Genomic DNA, 20952 nt, shown 5'->3' on the forward strand with positions numbered 1-20952 from the left:
AAAATGTTTTTTTTTTCTATTTGTTTATGCTACTACTGTAATAACTTTTGTCATCCACGGTCTTATATTTATAATTTTTAAATTCTTAGATTATTAAAGTTTTGAATATATTCACAGGTATCTGTTAGAAAAATTTAAATTAAAATAAAAATAAACAAACTTTGAAGTATTTTTTTTTGAACCTAGATATTTAAAGTTTTGAATATATTCATAGGTATTTGTTAGAAAATTTTAAATAAAAATAAAAATAAACAAACTTGAAGTATTTTTTGTTAGAACCTAGATATCAGTATATTTTTATTTGAGATTAAAACAGAAATTAAGTATTGTTTAAAAGTAGTTTTAATACTGAAAATCTATTTTTTACTTATTTTAAAAGATATTGAAACCAGTTTGAGAAGAAAATTGATTGATTTTTCAAATTAAATCATAATACAGATTTATTTTGAATTTACATTTTAAAATTATCATAAAATACTAAAAAATTGTCACAAAGGAATAAAAATCGACATAAAATATTATTTTATTATGTTATAAACTAAAAAAAAAAATCATCAAAATTCAGGAGATAAAAAAAATTGAAAAAATTATTTTAAAGTTCAGGGACTAAAAAAACATCCCCTAAATTTAGAAACTAAAATAATAATTAAGCTTAAAAAAAAATTAAAGTCTCATGATAAAAAATGATTTTAAATTAAAGTTTCATGTTAATAAAATCAATTTTCATCAAACTTAACTCATTTAAAAAAATGCTTAATTACAAATTTTATAATTTTAGAATTTTAGGACACAACCTTTATTTTTATAAATTTTACCACCAAAATTTTAAAATTTTGTGAATTTTATCATTCAATTTTTTTTACTTTTGCACATGGATTATGGTTATAATCAATATAAAAAATGACTTTCTATATTGATTATAACTAGTATAAAAGATCACTTTTCTATATTGATATAATTACCACATAATTATTTATCTTTTGAAACCACCTAATTTTAAATCACATGGTTTGATAAAATACACAATAAAATTTAGAAGAATAAAAAAAAAACAAATTGGAAGTTGAATTTGATATCGAAACAGAACTCCCAAGGTGGACGGTTGAAAACAGTCAGTTGTAAACTCCGCAATGCTGATTTCCATTCTCTCTTAGTGTCAGTCTTATTCCTCCCGAACCCGAAATTCAGTCCTTAAATGATAAATAATATCCCAGTTGTTTCTGCTAAACTTGGGGGAGTAGGAAAACATGGCCACTTTCGAGCAATTTTGGAGCAGAAAAACGTTACTAGGTCTTGCTTTGGGACAGTTTCTTTCTCTCCTCATCACTTCCACTGGTTTCACCTCTTCTCTATTGGCTAAAAAAGGTTTCTTTGCCTGCATCTTCAAAATTCTACAGCCTTCCATGCTAATTGCTTGAATTATTGTAAATGTGCCTTTTGCTTACTAAATTTCATGATCACATCTTCTTTTCTTTTCTTCCTTCTTTTACCCGACTCTCTTCTTCTGTTCGTTTTATGCAGATTTTTTTTTTTATGTCCTTTTATTATCTTGTTACAGGAATTAATGCACCAACTTCTCAGTCGTTTCTAAACTATGTGTTCTTGGCAATTGTCTATGGGATTATTGTTCTATACAGAAGGGAAGCACTCAAGGTTATAGACTGAAGCTTTGATTTTTTCGCAGTACATTACATGAAGCAGTGCCTTAGACAATTAATATTTTTAATTTTTGTTTATTTTGAGTGACATTGAAGGAGGAATATCCGAAACATGTTTAATTAGATTAGACGACAGGAAGCTATTGGTGGTGGTATGTTTATAATTATCAATCCTTTCATTTTAAATGATAAACATCTGGTGAAACAAGGTTTGATATTGGTGGTATGTTTATAATTTTCCCTTTCTTTTTGTTACTTTGATAATAAAAAAAGGGATATTGGTTTATGAACAACACTTGAAGGGGACAGAAAGAAAAAATGAATTTGCAGAGCCATTTGGTTGCTTTGGAATTTGCATAGAGAAGTGTTGATGTAGCACTGTATAGAATATAGATCCAATAAATACTAATATACTTGTATGCTCTTTTTACTCTGTTTTCCTTTAAAAGATATATTTATATGCTCTTTATACTCTGTTTTCCTTTAAGCGTTAAACATTTAAAGATAATTTCACAAAATTCATATGGTTTTGGTGCAGGCAAAATGGTATTATTACATACTTCTTGGATTGGTTGATGTTGAAGCAAATTTTCTTGGTAAGTGTTTTCGATGGAAGTACATTTACTGTTGGACCATTCATATTTATTCTATTGAAGCAAGCTACCTGTTGAGTTGCATCACATTACTTTTTATGATTTACATGCTAATTCTTATCTAATGAACAGTTGTGAAGGCATATCAATATACATCACTAACAAGTGTGATGCTGCTTGACTGCTGGTCCATCCCATGTGTCATGCTTTTTACATGGATTTTCTTAAAAACAAAATATGGATTCAAAAAGGTCACTGGTGTAGTTGTTTGCATTGCTGGCCTTGTCCTGGTTGTATTTTCAGATGTCCATGCAGGCGACCGGGCAGGTTGGTGGCTTATAATTTCTTTGGGATTGACCCCTATACCTTGTGCATATTTAAACACCAACACTTACACAGGCACATTTAGAAAGCTAGAGTTGTGTGTTCACTATCTTTGTTCTTCAAACTCATTTGCGTACATGTTGATCTTGTCATTTGTAATTAGTAAAGTACATCTTTCTCTTTATGGTAGTTGTCTAATGGTATATGCACCATGCTATAGGGGGAAGCAACCCTAGTATAGGGGACATTCTTGTTATTGCTGGTGCTACATTGTATGCTGTCAGTAACGTCAGCGAGGTAAACTGATTGCACTTCTGCTTTTAACACATTTTGCAACATATTGCTATTTTCAATTTACCATGCGCACAATATGTGCACATACTGGTATTGAAAACTTATTTAATTGATCCAAACTTTCAAGCTAAAGTACTGATCTTGAATCTGGGATCTTGAGTCTTGACAGCAAAGTAAGAATGTGTTGCATTGCAAATTTGGGTTAATTGAGATGCTCCCACATGATTCATCCACACTTGAGTATATTAGTGTTTCATTATGTGTAATCTCTTTTGTTATTCTTATTTCCTTCCAATTACAGGAGTTTCTAGTGAAAAATGCTGATAGAGTTGAGTTGATGGCAATGTTGGGACTCTTTGGTGGCATTATTAGTGCCATTCAAATGTATCCTTGATTTCTTTACTTCTACTTATTTGTCCGTTTTCTAACTTGTGCTTTATGAAATTTGCATTTAGAAATCCATTTTATGACACTTGCTCAAACTTTGTTTCCAACATCTTCATTCTGTTCATTTGTTGCATAGAATTGCAATCTTTAAGTTAAACTCAGATATTGATTTATTTAGTGGTTAAATAAATCAACCTATGTTATAATTTTACAGTTAATTATGAAATGTTAAAATGGATCAAGTAGTTTTAAATTAATAACAATGGGATGAGATAAAGATAATTTTGGCATCAAAATTTCCCTTCAAATTCAGTAAGTGAAAAGAAAAAAGGAAAAAAAGACACTTGCATTTATTGCACTCATTACATTCTTAGTTCTCTTTTTCCTGTTTTGGCCTTAATGGTTATTATTACAGAAGCATACTTGAGCGCAATGAGCTCAAATCTATTCACTGGTCAGCTGGGGCAGTAAGCTCTCTCTCCCTCTCTCCCTCTCTCCCTCTCTCCCTCTCTCACACACACACACACTGACACTATTATTTAAGAAATTGACTAAGTTCCACCAGTTTGGCTAAGATGTCTGCAAGGCTGTAATAGTCTGTCTCAGACTCTCATATGTACATGCTTGACTACATACGCACAGTCCTTCTCTTTTCATTTGGAAGAACCATAAAATCCTGAGTTGCTTTTTGTTTGCAATCATGGAATGGAAATAATGAGTTTGGTCCTTAGAATAGTGATGTGCCCTTTCTCTTGGGATCAGGGGTAAATATTTAGAACCATCCCCACCCGCAACTGGCTCAATGATTGTAGATTCTTCTCTACTTCTGTTTTCCATTTTACCACATCCATTAAATATTGTTTGTTTTGTATATCAATTATCAAGTCATTTATGTTCTAGCAACATGCCAAATTCTTATTTATGTTATTTATGTCTCTTTCTTGCCACGCTGATTGCAGGTTCTTCCTTTTGTTGGATTTGCGGTGGCTATGTTTATGTTTTACTCTTTAGTCCCTGTCCTACTTAAGGTTTGGATTCAAACTATACTGATTCTGCAGATTTTTTACTTTGAAATTATATTTATTATCACCACAGGAAAAGCCAATCACATTAGATGAAAGTAATTCTTTGGTTTTATTTTCTTTTTTTATTGAATAATTTTCTATTATTTTTATGCTGGTGTCTGTGTTTATTTCTTGGATTAAAAAGATTCAATAATAGTTAGCATCGTGAAAAATTATTCACCCTTAAGTTAAAGTTGCTTAGTATTTGGTCCATTCTCTCTTGACTGATGATAGCATCTCTTGTGCATCACTTACAGTGTTGAAATGACATTAAACCATCATACAATTTAGATTTATCTTTACCAAAAGGAGAACTAGCATTTAAAATATTCTCTCTTGTTTTGTCACAGATCAATGGTTCCACTATGTTAAATCTGTCTCTATTGACCTCTGACATGTGGGCTGTCTTAATTCGCATTTTTGCTTACCATGAGAAGGTCTGACAGTAACCTTCACTGGCTCTATTTTTTGCAGATGCAAGTGGCATGTAGTGTGCTAACATTTCTTGTGTGAATTTTGCTTTACAGGTTGATTGGATGTACTATGTGGCCTTTGGTGCTGTTGTTGTTGGTCTCATTATCTACTCTGGGTATGTAATTTCACACTTTGTAAGCATAAATTACTCATATTCTTTGCATGCTGAATCACTGACATAGTTTCTCTCAAAAAGGCCTATCTGCATGTACCGTTGGCCAGTGTTGATTTAAGTTCACAATCCTGTTTCAAGTTTTCCTCACGAGTACAGCGAGGTGCCTGCTGTAGTTTGATTTCTCTAATATACTAAGTATTTGCTGATCTGATTGCAGTGGTGACGGAGATGAGAATCAAGACCCTCATCATGTTGCTGAAGATGCTAGCCAAAGACAACATGATGAAGAAGCTACTTCAGGTAAATCATAATATAACAGCAGCCAGGCTGGAAGCTCAAAACACTAAGCACGCCTGAAGAGGTGCTTGAAAGGTAAAACCATGACAGAGTCTCCTCCAAAGATGAAGATTTTACTTCCATTCAATTTGTGTAGATGGAATTTTGAGTGTTTTGGACGGTTTTTTGAAAGTTGGTACTAGATTTTTAGTGAACATAGTTTGCTAAATATGATATTTAATTATTTTTGAAGAAAATCTATAAGAAAGATTTTCGGAGATAATAAGTAACAGCCGTTTATTTTTTCGTATGAAATTTGGGATGTTCGATTAAATTTGGTAGCCATTGTCCTGTGAAAGTTTTGAATGTAATATTTATCTCCATGATTGGGAGTAGTTGTTAATCCTATTTGGTCCTCTCGATGTCCAATTTCTCACAAGCAAGAAAATATCTCTCATATATAAATTGGAACTGTTGAGCAGACAATGTTAACACGGTTTCAACAAAAAAAAAAAAAAAGATCAATAGTAACACGGACACGTGCGTGCATAATTTATAATCAGCATCTCAGCATTATTATCACATGTAAACATTGATGTAAAAAAAAGGCACAAGGCGAAAAGAATATAATTAATATCACACTACTCTGGTTGGCGTTGGGGGTATTAACTATAAAAAAAAAAACCAATAACCCAAGTAAGGTTATTTGATGGGGTGACTGGTACACAGCAAAACACCTATAAAAATGAGTGGAAAGCATAATAAAAAAACAAGTATAAGGATAACATCTATTGTTAGAAATACGATTGCAAGATGTAGACCAGATGTATTGCCGTGCCGTTCTCTAAACTGTGTAGCAAAACAATTGCGTCATAAACTAATACTACTTTACCTTGCTATGATCTTATCTAGGTATAGTGCTCAATCTTATACACTTTGACATTGCTATAAATCTCATCGGTAGCCACCACCACTGTACGGATGTTGAGGATAACCACCTCTTCTCATCATGGAGTTATAATTTCCAGGCATGTTGGACCCAGGCGGAAATCCAAAAGGTGGTGGCTGCATCTGCACCATACCCATAGGCACGTTCATGCCTCCATAGCCTCCCATACCCATATGTGCCATACCAACACCAGGACCCATCATCGGGTTTGGTGGAGGTCTAAGAGCACCCACACCAGCCCGGCCCATACCTGAACCAGATCCCATAGCTTTACCCATTGTTACAGTTGACGTTACCGTTGTCGTGGTGGGCTTCTCCATCCTCTTTTCCCTCCTATTAATGGCATCAAAGTCAACTCCAATATCTGCTAAAGGGTTTATTTTAGCTGCAAATGAACAACATGAAAAGTCAGTGTTCATCCAGATAAGATCACACATTAAAAACAGTTTGAGCACAGCACTCACGTCCAGATATATTCAAATTAACCAACCCCCTGCTAAGTGTGTCTGCCCAAACTGTCGATTTTGTCTCAAACTTGTCCTTGGGTGGCTGAGAAACAGCATTCTGTGAAGCATGTACTCCTTGACCAAGTGGTTGATGGTTAAATGACTGTCCCGACAAGTTCCCACTGTTAAACTGTGATGCTTGATCAATGGGGGATTGAGAAGACAAATAGTTTGCACTCTGTCCTGTTGAAGCTTGGGGAGCCGTGTGTAAAGGGATAAGTGGCATAGATCCTTGTTCATAGGTCTGGTTCATATGTCCACCTTGAGATTGAGGGAACATGGCTGAAGAAGCTTCTTGAGTCATAGAGCCAGCAGCCAGGGAAGGAAATCCACCATATATATGACTAACTGACTGTGCAGATTGATCAGTGTGAGATGGAAAGGGTTGCTGTGCATGTTGACTAGTGGGAACTGATGGTGGGGGTTGTAGAGGTTGGCCACCAGGAGCTGAAAAGGATTGTGCTGCAGGTTGACTGGTTACAGCTGAGAAATCTTGCTGCACGTGTTGACCAGACTGTGTAAAAAAAGACTGTGGTGCCATTTGCCCTGATGAAGCTGAAAAGGAGGATAAGAATTGAGCATCAGGAGGAGCTGAAAAGTTCTGCTGTGAGGTTGTCCCAGGTAATGGTGCAGGGGGAAGAATGTCTGCAAGAATATCAGTTTCCTGTGATGGCGGCGACATAGACAAAAGCTTAGTCTCATTGGCACTGGGAACTGAAAATGAGACTCCAAACCTAAAGTTGGAGACCGATTCTGTATTAGGACCACTTGACAGGGATGGCGCAAGACCCTGATGAGTCTGGGGATGAGATGGAGCAGTTTCAGTGGAAGGACCGGCCTTAAATGGTGAATCACCAAATGGGTCTTCAAACACCTGCCAAAAGTTAAACCAACAAAATACCAGGATTAACAAAGAGATAAACTATTGTAAAAGAATGAGAGGAGCTGTTTTACACCCAGTAACACAAAAAAAATCGAAGCATGCATAGACACAGTAATATGCCCCTCAGAAAGACAACACTTCCAAGTTCTGAGGTTCCCCTCCATTCATCGTGGTCCACAAACAGAAGTTATAGTAATTATTATGCTACATTTCTTAACAAGAACCCACCCACCTAATTGTAAACAATCAAGCATGCAAAATCAGAAATGACAGACAACAAAACAAAGCGAAAAGCATTCCAAGTCATACATAAATTCATGCTTAATAATACAGAGTAAATAAAATAAGATTCAAATACTTTCTTATACTGACAGTATAAACAAAAACAAATCCATACCGGATTGAAGTTATTGGATGCAGATGGCGGCAGTGCAAATGACGCTGTTGACTCAAGGTTTGCATTTCCTTGAGAGGTTGTGGTTTCTGATGCAGAAGGCACAAGAGCCAATGCATTTGAAGAGAATGAATAAGATAGGGAGCCCAACAAGTCCATTTCAACATTATTAGCAGGAGCTGGGGCAGCTAATAAGAAACATAAAGATATCATGAATATTGAATATAAAGCATAACAATTGTTTCTTGCAAAGAAAGCACAATTAAAGCATCACCACAAGCCCTTGAAAACCATCAATATTTAACTAAAACCCCCAAATAGTGATGATAATAATTCCATCCAATCTCAATTAGGATCATGCCATTGACGATTCAAGTGTGGGACCCAAGTGATGGATACATGAAGTGTTACATCTAGCCACACAACATAGTTGAACAATCATTAAAACTTAAAAGCACTTCCATACTTTCAAGTTCCAACTGGTCCACATATTATATTTCTCAATTACCCTACTCAGGCTTATAAGTGAAAAGTGCAATTATGAGCTTCACTAGTGAAATGCCCTGCTATTTCTTAACAGGCATTCACCTTTATACTCGATCTTGAGTTTCAGTTTCAAATGTATTGAAAATTTTATACAACTGTGCACATACATACCACTCTATAGTCTGCACGGAAATCAGTCTTACTAGTTAGTGACTATATAAATCAACAACCACAGAGACTCATCAATAAATAGGATGCCGAGCACCCATCTCGCTATCCATGCTACCTGATCACATGAGCAGATGAGGCATGCTATAAAATGTTTCATACTGTCAACAAATTTCAAAGTTCTCTTACAAACCTCCATGGTATTTACCACAAGAAAATCACAGGACTTACAAGCATATCACAAGCGGTACATAAACAAAAATACTGAACAGGTTGTCAAATGAAAAAAACATTTGTAAAGAAAGGCATGCAAAGAAAATTACAAAATACAGCCTACTGGCAACTTTCAATCCAATAAATGGTGTGGCAATCCCCCAGTCCCCCACCCACGCTTCTCTGGCAGACACAATATAATGAATAAGAATTTAATACATAACTGATAACACAACAACAAAAGCATTATCCCACTATGCAAGTGATGAACCTGATGTGAATTAAAAAAAGTCAAATAAAGAATAATAAACTCCAACACGTGTATACATTTTTAAAACAAGAAACAACACACTTCTCACACCTGATACAAGATGACCACGAGGATCAAATTCATCAAAAGCCTCAACTTCACGGTTTTCAGATGTACCAGTACTGGCAGCAGCAGTTGCTTCTATTGGATTATCGCTTACAAGAGAAGATCCTGTAGGAGCAGAGGTTTTTTGGTGTGGGTTGTCACTTTTAGGAGAAGAGCCTTTTGGGGCAGATGCAGCTGAAATTTCCCCATCCCTGCAATCAAAATAGTAATATAGTTGCAGGTTTCTTTGGGAATAAGTAATCTCCGTATTGTAAACTTCATACCTTTCATAGTGTAAAGGGCTTTGAGAAACAGCTTCTTCATAACTGGGAGGAGCATCCACATTTTGCTCAGAAAGTTTCCGCTCTAACCTGCCCATTTTATTGCATATGGTCAATCAAAATAATGCCAAGAGGCATTATGGATGGAGGTGTGTGTGTGTGAGATAGAGAGAGAATCTTTATGGCTGATTTACCTTCCTTCCAGTGAATGGTCTTCGGCTTTAGCACTGCTACCTCTGACAGAACATTGTATAAAGGACTAAATTAGTAAAATGAAAAAGGAGTGTCACACAGCAACAAGCCAACAACATTACATTAATCCCTGTGTTTTCATGATAAATGAAAAGGCATTTTTATTTAACAACAAATGTTAATTGTTAGATTTATTAGTTTTTTTTTTAGTGGGAGTAATTTGAACCCATGACCTCTCCCTCCCTCCTTCTTTCAACCACCAAGTCAACCTTATAACTCCAGAATGCTTAAATTTAGAAAAAGAAAAGGATCTACATCGTCAAGTGAAATTTATTAATTATTACTGCTTAAAAAGACCACACCAGAATGGTTGTCATTTTGCATCAGAGACGCATGTAAAGGCCAAATTACAGCACTATTGTCTATTTGTACTTTTTTTAGCTTTGGGTAGAACAATGATGTGACTAAAGCCACCTTTCTGTTGCAATAATTGAATGGTCAGTGGCACGATAATTGTCAATATATCATCCTATAAGGTCAATTGTATAATAATTCAATAAAATCTTGAAACACAAGACTGGTTCCTTGTATTATGCTGTCATAGCTTTCCATCACAATATCATTTTACCCACACAATGCAAAGTCAGTTATATTGTACATGCTCTATACTATTTAAGTTGGTAACTTATCTTCTTTATGGTTATCACCCCAAAAAATCATAATCGCAAAATCACTAGAAATAAACAAGAGCATTAAATTTGTTATTATACTAATTAACCATTAGTTAAAATTTTAATTATAATCAAACATCAATTCTTGCACTACTGAGCACGTAGATCAGTCGGCATATAACTATTCTAGCTTAATCAGTAATCTCATATTAGAGTTCCTAGGAATGCAATTGATTTAAAACTAAGTAGGAAAAGCTTTGTTGCCCAAAGTGGTTTACCCGGCTCGAACTGAATTTGTCTGATGCCCAATATGGTGTTTGGATACAAGGGTTCAAGTCCTAAATCGCAAAAAAATTGTGCAATTTTCCAATTTCACAAAACTGACCCATTTGAAAGGTTTTTGACCTAGTTTCACCCAATTTGATTCAACAGAATGAACACAGTTCAAAGCTTGTTCATCTTGTGCGACTGTGAGCCCTAAGCTGCTTTTTCTTCATGAAGCATCTGTGTTATTGAAACCTGACCCCTATCCCTAACCACTGCTCTTCTTCCAACGTCTGAGCCAGGCACCACCAAGCATCACTGTTTGAAGTTCTATTCTCTGTGCCGGCCACCATTTATTCTATGTTCTCTATTATGTTCTTCTGGTGGTTAAGTTTTATGCCTTGTAAGTTGTAACTTGTCAAAACTTGATGTGCTGTGTACTTCTGTTTTGGAACTGTTAAGTTTTCTACTATACTATTTTATGGGTTAAGACTTATGAATATGATGCATGACATTATGGAATATGGATTATGAATATGATTTATGAATACAGATTGTTGTGTACATGTGTTTTGGAGTTGTTAAGTTTTTAACTACCAATGCATGTATATGAATTTATAAGCATATTAGTACATGTATATGAATTTATATGCATATTACTACATGTATATGAATTTTTTAAATCTTACAATTCGATTTAGATTTTTACCCCCATTCCGATTTAAGGGGTAAAATTCCAATGTTGACTACCTTGGTTCTCCATAATAAATTTTAAACTAAAAAGCTTAAAGATACCCTCATTTTTCTTCCCATCCACCCAAACATCAAAGCTACCCAAAACCAATTGATGAAAAGCCCAAAAAATCCATCAGCTTAATTAACGCAATAAAGTATATACAGATGATAACAACTAACAAGAGAGCTAGGATCCAAAACCAAATGAACCCCAAGAACTATAATTATTAACAATTAAAATAGTATCTATTTCAGATTTTTTAGATAAAAGAATAATATATTAAAGGCGTTATCTCATTCAGATACAGGCACACACCGAGATGAACGCTGACCATCATCATCAAAATTATGATCATGGTCTCTATCAGATCTCCTGTTTCTTGAGCCATATTGGTCATCGTCAACACTTCTACGGTACTCATCATCCCTGTAACCATCTCTGCTATAGCGTTCCTCATAATCTCTGCCATAACGATCTCTGTTACTACTATACTGATCATCGTCTCTATAGCCCCATTCTTTTTCTCTGCCATAGCCATAACCACTTCTATCTTCCTCCCTGCTTCCATAACGGTCATCTTCATATCTATCACCATAAGATCCAATGCTTGAATATGAACCAGGCCTATACATTCCACCAGTTGAATTGTTGCGAAATCTGGAGAATCATGCAGCACAATTACATATCTCCTCCAGATTGAGAAATCCACAAACATATTTACATGTCATTATACCCAGTGGTTTTACATTTGTGATCTAGAAATCCGAAACAAATTCAAATACACATGTGATGGATATTATAAAATTCAGGGAAAAAAGAAAAACAAATTATGCTTAAACAATATGTTGTTCTTCCTAAATAAGGTGTAAGTTTTTATAGCAATTGGAAAATAACAAAGTTTAATATATATATATATATATAATGAGAGGATAATTACTTGTCCCTGTTAGCAGCAGCCTTCTGTCTAACCTCTTTGATTCTTTCTTTATCATTGACAAGGAGAACGAGACTTTGTGATTTCCTCCTGATGTTGTTTCCCTGGTCTCTTCCACTGGAATCAATATATTGAAAATTGGACAATGTCTGTTGATGTGACATTTATAATATTATCAAGTTGCATTCTAATTTTTAGATCTTTTCAATAACATTAGAAACTTGCATGGTAAATACTTAAAGTTTATAAATGTTTACAATCAACAAAATGGAAATTACCGTTATTTGGTGGGCATGTTCTCTAATTTCCTCTATGACTCGCTCTGACCCATTAGCCACCAAGTATTCTAATACTGTCAAAGCCTGTTGTTGAACATTTAATGCATACACATAAGCACTGTTCTATTCCAAGAGAATAAGATCAGCAGTAAATGCAAAAAAAAAACATATAAGACATAATTCTTAGACGGCAAGAATCCATCATGGTTTGTAAATAAGTATTAAGACAAATTTTATAAATGGTGTACTTCAATGGATGCATTGAAGTATTGAGGGGCAATAAAAAGAGCATCATGACAATAATAAAAAAAAAGAAATAAAAGATTCCAAGAGTAACTGAGTAACTACATCTAAAACATAAAATAGTTGTACAAACCTTGTAGACATGCCGCCAATTCTTGCCAGTGTCATTAATCCGCTTCCAGATTACTGCCATGATCATTAAGTTTTCATGACTGCAAGGGAGCTAAAACATGAGATACTTGTTATACAATATCAAGCATAAACTGATGAGCTCAAGCTTACTAATTTCTGGATGCCTGTGCAATATCTGCAAGAAGTGATCCATGAGGACCCCACTCCTCATTGTTGGTAGCATCAAGAACCTGGAAGATGGGGGAGACCAATCTAATTAAAATTTCCACAACAAGATTATAAATGTATAACCTCCAAGATAGTCAACAAAGTATTTCTTTCATGAGAAAATATTATAGAAAAGTAAATTCAGATTACAGACTTCACACCATTATCTTGTTATGAGTCATGTGCAATCATAGTTTTATAGTGAATGCTCAAAGAACAAAATTTACCTTCTGTTCTATCCCAGGAACTTTCAACACTTTCTTATTTACTTCTCTTTTACTGCAAGAATAATGAAGAGAATAAGGAATTTATGAAATAGGGTTGGGTTCTTAAAAGGTAATAAACACCCTAAATAGAAATTACATTCATAGTATGTGATTATACACTAATAAACAGTTAGACTTACAGTTCCCTAACAGTTTGACCAATGGCCTTCTTCATTGTAGCTGGTTTTCAGTACTCGCGTGCAAGAACCATAAACTGAACTGCCACGTAGAAATAAAAGCCTATTTCAGTCTTTTGTCACAGACTAGTTCAAGGAAAAAGATTTCTCAGCAACATGACAGCTACTTGAATTCTGAATAGATTTTTTCCAAGCAATATTCTTTACTTGTACTAAGACAGCAGTTTAAACTTTAAAGTTTACCAAATCAATCGGTTAAAGACTTGACTTATTCATCAATGAGCATTAAATGTGTATATTGTAAAAAATTATGTCTTTACTTCTTGGGAGCAACATCAGAACTGAACTAGAGTTGAATGCGAAATTCTATCACGGAGAAAGAACTAACATCACAATCTGAAAATAAGTCTTACATGAACTTTCTGAGATCAATCCAAACTCTAAAACATGCAAATGAACTGCCAGATACCAGTGTTAAGCAGTGGCACGTATCTCATGAATTTCACCCCATCGTTTCTCGTAGCAATCAAAGTTCAGACAATCCGAAATTGTACAAGAAAATATTGACACCATAACTAAACGTAAATCCCAAGCTAATATATAATTCCTAGAAATGATAAAAGATAAAATCTTTATAAATATTGACAGAAAAGAAGAAGCAAGGAACAAATTATACTAGAAACTAAGCATCAAAACGAAGATCAGAAGGAGTCACAATTCAAAGCCAGAAGAAGCTTGACATGCAATACTAAGAATTGAGATAGAATCAGGAAGTTAAAGAGATGCATTCGATCCAGGAAACGAAAAGTGAATAAATTGAAGCAAAACTAAATCTGGGTAGGCGAAAAGAGATGAAACCTGGTCAAACTAGTCGGCAGAAAACAGAAACTGAAGGTGAGTTGGGTGTAGAGAGAGAAAACGAGAAATTGAGCCAACAGCAGCAACCAAGTTGCAATTTGCAAAGACTTGTTAGTTATCTCAAAAATAAAATTACGAGGAAAAGAGAGAGAGAAACAAAAATACAAAGGGCTTCTCTCACTACAATGTCGGAGTCACTGTGAAACGAAGCAAAATTCACAGTGAAACTATTCTGCAACTTACGTGAAGAGAATTAAAGAATAACACAGTACATGTAAGGAATAATAACCTTTTATTATGAATAGTTCAAGTTCTGATATCTGTTCCAACTTGTTTCTATTACTGATCAAAAAACTTGTTTTTGTTATGATTTCTTTCTCTGGGTCAATTTTGTTTTTCATAATGATTAAGTCAATATAATTATATTTGTTTATTGGACGCAAATTGGTTTCCAAAAGTTGACTAGGTAATAAGAAAAGAAAACTTGAATATTCTTTCTTTTGGCTGAATTGGAAACTTGAATATTCTACTCCCACATTGAAAGAAAATCACAAATAGTTGAATTTTTTTAGTTTATTAAATAGTATTATTATAAAAACTTTTATATTATTTATTAGAGAAAGAAATTATATATTATCCAATCATTTGATAAATTTATTAATTTTTAAAATAATTATTTTAAAGTAATTAATTTATAATTAGATGATAATATAAAATAATGCATACAAATTAAATTTTACTTATTAACTATAAATAATTTTAAAAGTTATCTATTTTGTAATACATAATAATTTATTATTAGAAATCAATAAAATAAATCTAACATTTATCATTTTTAATTTCGTAAAGTATAATATTAAAATAATAAATTAAATATTATAAATAGTGCGTAGACTTGTCCAACAGAGTGTTTTTATTGACATTTTTATTGAAACATTATCACATGTTTTCTTTAAAATAATAATGCATTAATGCATGCATCATTTTATGATGATCCACAGTCTCTTTCAAGGGTTTAAAAGATGTGCATCATTGTCTAGCAATTGTTCTTATTTATTAGAAACAGTGTCAAAAGTTGTTGGGCTGCAACTACTCTAGCACTAGGAATCCACTAATTGTCATAAAATGTTAGGGAAAAAGAGGCATACAAAAAAAATCATTTTAATAGTTTTCACCATTTTTTTAAATGTTAATTCAAATAATTATTTTTTAGAAATACTTGCATTTAGCTTTTATTTTTTTTTATATTTATTCATTTTTCATCCTTAAATTTTTATTAGATTTATTTTAATATTCTATATATAAGATAAAATTTTATTATATATTTTTTATGTTCTCCTCTCACAAGGTGAGATTTATTGGAAGAAGTATACATGGTCTGACCTTTAGGAATTCTAACCTTTGATCCCAATAAAGTTGGTAAACTTATTGTCAAGAATTAATTCTTTTATAGTCTACAATGCATCTCTTTAAAAACATAAAAAGGATAAAATTGAAAATTTTAAAATATAAAGGATCAAAGTAGAAAAATATGAAAATGTTAGTTATTTATAAAAAATGTTATTTTTTCTTGGACGATGGTGATTATTTATGAAAATGTTTCAATTATTGTAAAAAATATTATTATAACAAAAAATAAAAACTTAAGTATAGTTTTTGGTATTAACGGTAATATTTTTTTAATTATAAATGATAGTTCTTGAAAAGAGATATATTCCATGTCCAAGAAGAAGAAAGACGATACTAAGTTATAAAAGGTTTAGGAGAAAAAACAATTTCTGACATTTGTTGAGGTAAAGAGAATTACCTCTCAAAATAATAATATAAAGAAAAAAAATACAGAAGTATATGTTATAATAAATTTTTGTTTGATCTATTAAAAAAAATTGGGATTATGTTGTCACATCTTTCATAGCATTTTAATGTCAATTGCTTTTCGTGTTTGAATCAATTTATTTTGCGTTAGATGACTTCTTTTAATAGCTTCTTTAACTATATTATTTCTAAACAAAATTATCAAACCCGCATTTAGTATGTTTGTGGTCAATTTCACATAGGAATGAAATTATTTATGACTTGAAGTTTACACAAATAAATTAACAAAAATACTCATTAATTAATTAATTGTTAGAAAATAGACATTCAATTTTTATCTCTTAAATAAAGTCTTACATTGAAGTATTTTGAATAAAGAAAATATAATTAAGAAAAGAGATTCTATTAAAAATAATCGGTTAGATTTTTTAACAAAGATTTATCATAGACTGACCGAATATTCTTTACTGATGCATAATGATAAAAAAAATAATATTACAAAATTTATTTTTAAACCAGTTAATAAGAAAATATTACAATATATTTTATATGATTGATATTTTTAATCAAAGTTGACAACAACCTTAACTCAATTGAATTTAACTTATTATTTCGACATTATAGTTCATAAATTTGACAATAATAATGTTAGATTCATTATGCTTTTTATTTAGTTTTTGAATAATTTTATATTAAACAATTATTAAGTCAATTAATATAATAAAAGTATAAGTGTATGTTTTTTTTACTTTATTTTAAATTTGATTAAAAATATTATAATATACAGTATAAATAATTTTAAATCATTAAACATAATAAGATGAATACGAAAATTAATTTTAGTAACAGAATTTGAAACAATTGTTATAGTGAAAGGAATTGATTTTAGAAATAGGCTTTAAGAAAAGAAAAAGGTTGTGTGTGAGGCTAGCTATTCTGGATTTGAATTGGTTCCCGCTCTCACTTTGTTTTTTTCTGGATTTCATCGGAGGCTGAGCTGAGAATGAGATGCATCCACTCAATCCAGGTAATTAAGGAAACAACTTTTCTTGCACTCATAGTCATCAATCTATTTATTTATTTGGAATCTGCATCTGCATTCATTAACATTTTCATGTTCCGTTGCGATTGGGGTTAGGGTTTGATAGAAAGCATAGCCTGGGAATTGGGACCAAAATCACTATGCAATATAATGTCCCTGCTATGCTATCTCTCTGATTCTCATTTCCTACTCATTTTTGTGATGTGAATGCAGATCGATGCACATTGAGCATGCCTGCTTATAGAACAATGAATGAATGAATGTGTACAACTACAACCGACTCAAGTCAAGGTTCGTATTGTCTTTCCCTTCTATTATTATATATAAGCCATGCCATTGCCATTGCCACTGCCATGCTCAAATTTATTTCAGTTACCATCTTTTTTACATTCAGTATCCCCAAACTGAATTTCCCATTACAGCAAATCCTAATTTGCTTATCTAAATATCCCTGTCAACTCTGATAAAAATATCTTTCTTTATTCTTTAAATTTTTGTTAGACATCACAAATGACAAGTTTCAAACAAAAAAAAAAAAAATCACCAAACAATTCATTTCTTAATAAAGTAGTGTATACAATTATTTTAGTAATTTGAAAAAATTATAAAATATTTCTACTTGTATTTTAAAAATAAAGTATTCTTAACATTAGGTAATGATGACCAATTCCATAAATAGTTACTAGACCTCTTCTTTATAATCATTGTTCGGTGCGGCATCCTTCTTTTTTCGCTTTTATATATATTGAAACATATATATTAATGAGAATTGATGGATGACAGCACCTATAACGAATTAACAATGAAAGGCACCGAGACAAATTTGCTTGTATGATAGCATGAACCACTTTCAACCCTTTTCTATCTTTATGTCTCTCCTTTTATAACAAGTTGCTACTTTTTATTAGATTAGTTAGGATTAGGAGAGCACTTTTTTGTTGCCTTGTAACAATGCAATCATTAGTACTTACGAATTTCTTTTTGATTTTAATTTTAGTTTGTTAATTTGGTGACAATTTGAGCTTAATACCACTTATGGTGGTATTATTAAAAAACGTTAGTATTTGTTAATTACTAATGAAAAATATTAGTTAAAGTTATAATAATAATGATAATATATAACAGTTTTATAGTCTAAGAATTAGGTAATTATAATCGAATCAAATATTTAATAAGATACTGATTTTTCTATAATCAAATATCAATTAGATAAAAAAAAGTTAAATCAAAGTAAAATAATGTTGTATGGAGCAATCTTTTACTAAATATTCGTAACACATTCCTAATTGTTTAGAGTTATCAGATATGTCTCGTTAAAGCTCAGTAAAAAAACACATAAATCTAAATTCTCTCATAATAACAGTTTTTTTTATTAATCTTCTTGCTAAATGAAGAAAGTATTAAATGCTTATTGTATTTTCAAGTTATTAAATATATTTATTTTTCTAATATTCTCTTCATTTAATATTTGGAGGGTAAATAGAAAGTAGGTTCATTGCACTTTTACTTAGATGTGAATTTCGATCATTAATAAAGAAAGTGTTGAATAATGTATTGTTAGCATTTATCTATATATGCTAAAAGAGTACATTATTGGCTAAGGGTGAAACAATTAAAATTCAATCAAATATATATTTCTCTGTAGCTAAATATCAGCTAATACAAATTTCTAATTATTAAATCTCAACCAAATCAAGATAATAAAGCGTATACACATTTTATTCTTAACCAAAAAAATCTGTCTCTTGGCATAGCTTTTTATATCATCGCAGCCCCTCTTTCGTCCATCAAAAGATGTCAATGTTCAAGATGTCCTGAATTCATAACAAACAGCATGCATGTGGTTTAATCTTGCGAAATTCGGGTTAGTAAACAATAACATGAATACATGATTGTGTTTTCTTTGGAACTTCTAAATTAATTTTCTTACGAGTAACGAAATTACATAAGGACAAAGGGCCCACAAATTAGTTATGTCGATTTTATTAGATTATCTGTGGTTATTTAATTAGATAATGGGGAAGGTGGGTAGGTCCACTTTTGTTAAATTTGAGAATGGGGCCTGCTTGGATATCACTAGAAGACTTGTAAATGTATAACTAAATTAACGATTGATAATTGCTACATGGTTTTTTTTAAACTACGATAAAAAAAATTAATTGATACGATAAAAAATTAAGTAAAAGTTGAAAAGTTAGTTTAAAATAAAAAAATTAGTTAAAAATCAGAAAGTTAACTTATTAAATTAGAAGTATTTAGTAAAACTAATTAATGAAGTAGTTAAAAAGTGTAAAATAATAAAAAATAGTAATGCCATAATTTATTTTAAAAAAATAATATGAAAAATAAATAAATATATTAAAGATAAAAGTAGAAAAAAATATAAAAAAAGTAGAAGTTAATTTTTAAAAAAATACTACTAATGTTTCAAAAAAAAAATTAAAAACTATTAAAAAATTTATTTATTAAACAATTAAATGAATTTTTTAGCTAATAAAATAACGTAGAAACAAACTGAAATATCTTATTTTAAGATAACATAACATGATGCAAAATACAAAAAGAAAGTGAGTCAAGATTCCAAAGAAGGACATATTGCGTCTAAATAATTTTTCGTAATTGTAGCCTTGTTTTTTCCGTTTTTGTTTATCTTATTAGTTTATCATTTCTCTTTATTGAGTTAATAACTAAAACATTTAAGCTGAAAGCTTCAAACATAATAATAGATGGAGAAGATTAAGTAATATTGCAAAATGAAGTGATTAACTTTATTAGATTATTTATATTATTTAGTTGGCCACTATCATATCCCATAACGTTTTCTAAGAAAAAAACATGCCAAAAATTTTGAGTTTATAGGCATCATAGAAAACTTTGTGTGTTCTACGAATTGGGGCCTCCCTCCACCACCCCATGCGGATGGTCTAAGGCTTCATAACTACCCCTACAGGATGTTACTTAGCCAATATTTATATCCGGCCCTACCTAAATTTTGTTGGTTTACTCTAACATTTCTCACTTGTCTGTTATTAAACAATTTTTGGATATCAAAGGGATCTTAAAGTAATTTTAATGTGGCTGATTTTTCCTCTTTTACAATTAGTCCACTTCTGGGATAAGACAAAAGCAACTTTAAAAAAAGCTGATTGTTGTTTGAGATACGTGAACCTTCTCTATGTATTTGGAAGCCTTATATGCTCCACCAGAGCTATTTGAAATAGCGACAATAGTATAGATGCTAGTCGTGGGAAAGAAACATGAATTAATACGTGAACTGAAATTGAATTTGCTGCTTTATTACTAATACTTATTGCAAACACAACAACAGGGTACAACACAAAAATGCCACAATAAATAGAAAAGCAATCATACACCATCATATTAATCTATGAACAAATAAATTAAAGAGATCACTAAAACTGGACTGTACTTTTCACTTTCACTTGGCATTTACATTTCAAATCTCTCTTCCCTGTTCTGATTTGTCTGTCACTTGAACACAATAAGATCAGGACGTGCAAGATGGCCATCAAACAAATAGAACCAACTTGGTCAGAATCACAAATATTGTAGTGCAGAGATGACACATTCAGACTTTTATTCAAAGAACTTGGACAGGAAGATAGATGTTTCACTTGACTCCAAATAGAGCTTGCCTTTATTCCTCGATAAAAACTAGAACCTGAAAACAAATTAAATAGGTATTTTCATTACTAAAGTTCATACATGTATAGATAACAAATTTCACTTCAGGATC

At 31.9% G+C, this 20952-nt stretch overlaps 2 protein-coding genes across 8 annotated transcripts; one reads left to right on the forward strand and one right to left on the reverse strand.

Annotated features, from left to right (window-relative positions):
- The first annotated feature begins 1079 nt into the window (after positions 1-1079).
- Positions 1080-5857, forward strand: LOC100780052 (solute carrier family 35 member F1). Its single transcript, XM_003535747.4, has 11 exons — positions 1080-1365; positions 1559-1653; positions 2197-2254; positions 2384-2578; positions 2796-2872; positions 3171-3253; positions 3672-3723; positions 4216-4284; positions 4671-4757; positions 4848-4909; positions 5127-5857. Exons 1-11 carry the CDS (start codon positions 1248-1250, stop codon positions 5218-5220), a joined length of 990 nt encoding a protein of 329 aa, XP_003535795.1. The 5' UTR covers positions 1080-1247; the 3' UTR covers positions 5221-5857.
- Positions 5858-5961: 104 nt separating this feature from the next.
- LOC100780580 (clathrin interactor EPSIN 2) lies at positions 5962-14665 on the reverse strand. 7 transcript variants are annotated; one of them, XM_014763457.2, is made up of 15 exons: positions 14628-14665; positions 14339-14368; positions 13484-13562; positions 13305-13356; positions 13021-13100; positions 12872-12950; positions 12496-12579; positions 12221-12366; positions 11599-11940; positions 9615-9656; positions 9424-9510; positions 9146-9351; positions 7921-8105; positions 6599-7514; positions 5962-6519 (listed from the first exon to the last, which is right to left on the reverse strand). In XM_014763457.2, exons 3-15 carry the CDS (start codon positions 13516-13518, stop codon positions 6140-6142), a joined length of 2634 nt encoding a protein of 877 aa, XP_014618943.1. In that variant the 5' UTR covers positions 13519-13562; positions 14339-14368; positions 14628-14665; the 3' UTR covers positions 5962-6139. The 7 variants fall into 7 exon arrangements, with proteins under 7 accessions (XP_014618943.1, XP_040861972.1, XP_003535796.1 ...); XM_041006038.1 differs by lacking the exon at positions 14628-14665 and adding an exon at positions 13894-14087 and having other exon boundaries at positions 13484-13557; positions 14339-14609; XM_003535748.5 differs by lacking the exon at positions 14628-14665 and adding an exon at positions 13894-14087 and having other exon boundaries at positions 14339-14609.
- Between the last annotated feature and the right edge of the window lie 6287 nt (positions 14666-20952).

The sequence above is a fragment of the Glycine max genome, chromosome 10, assembly GCF_000004515.6.
Source record: "Glycine max cultivar Williams 82 chromosome 10, Glycine_max_v4.0, whole genome shotgun sequence".
Lineage (NCBI taxonomy): Eukaryota > Viridiplantae > Streptophyta > Magnoliopsida > Fabales > Fabaceae > Glycine > Glycine max.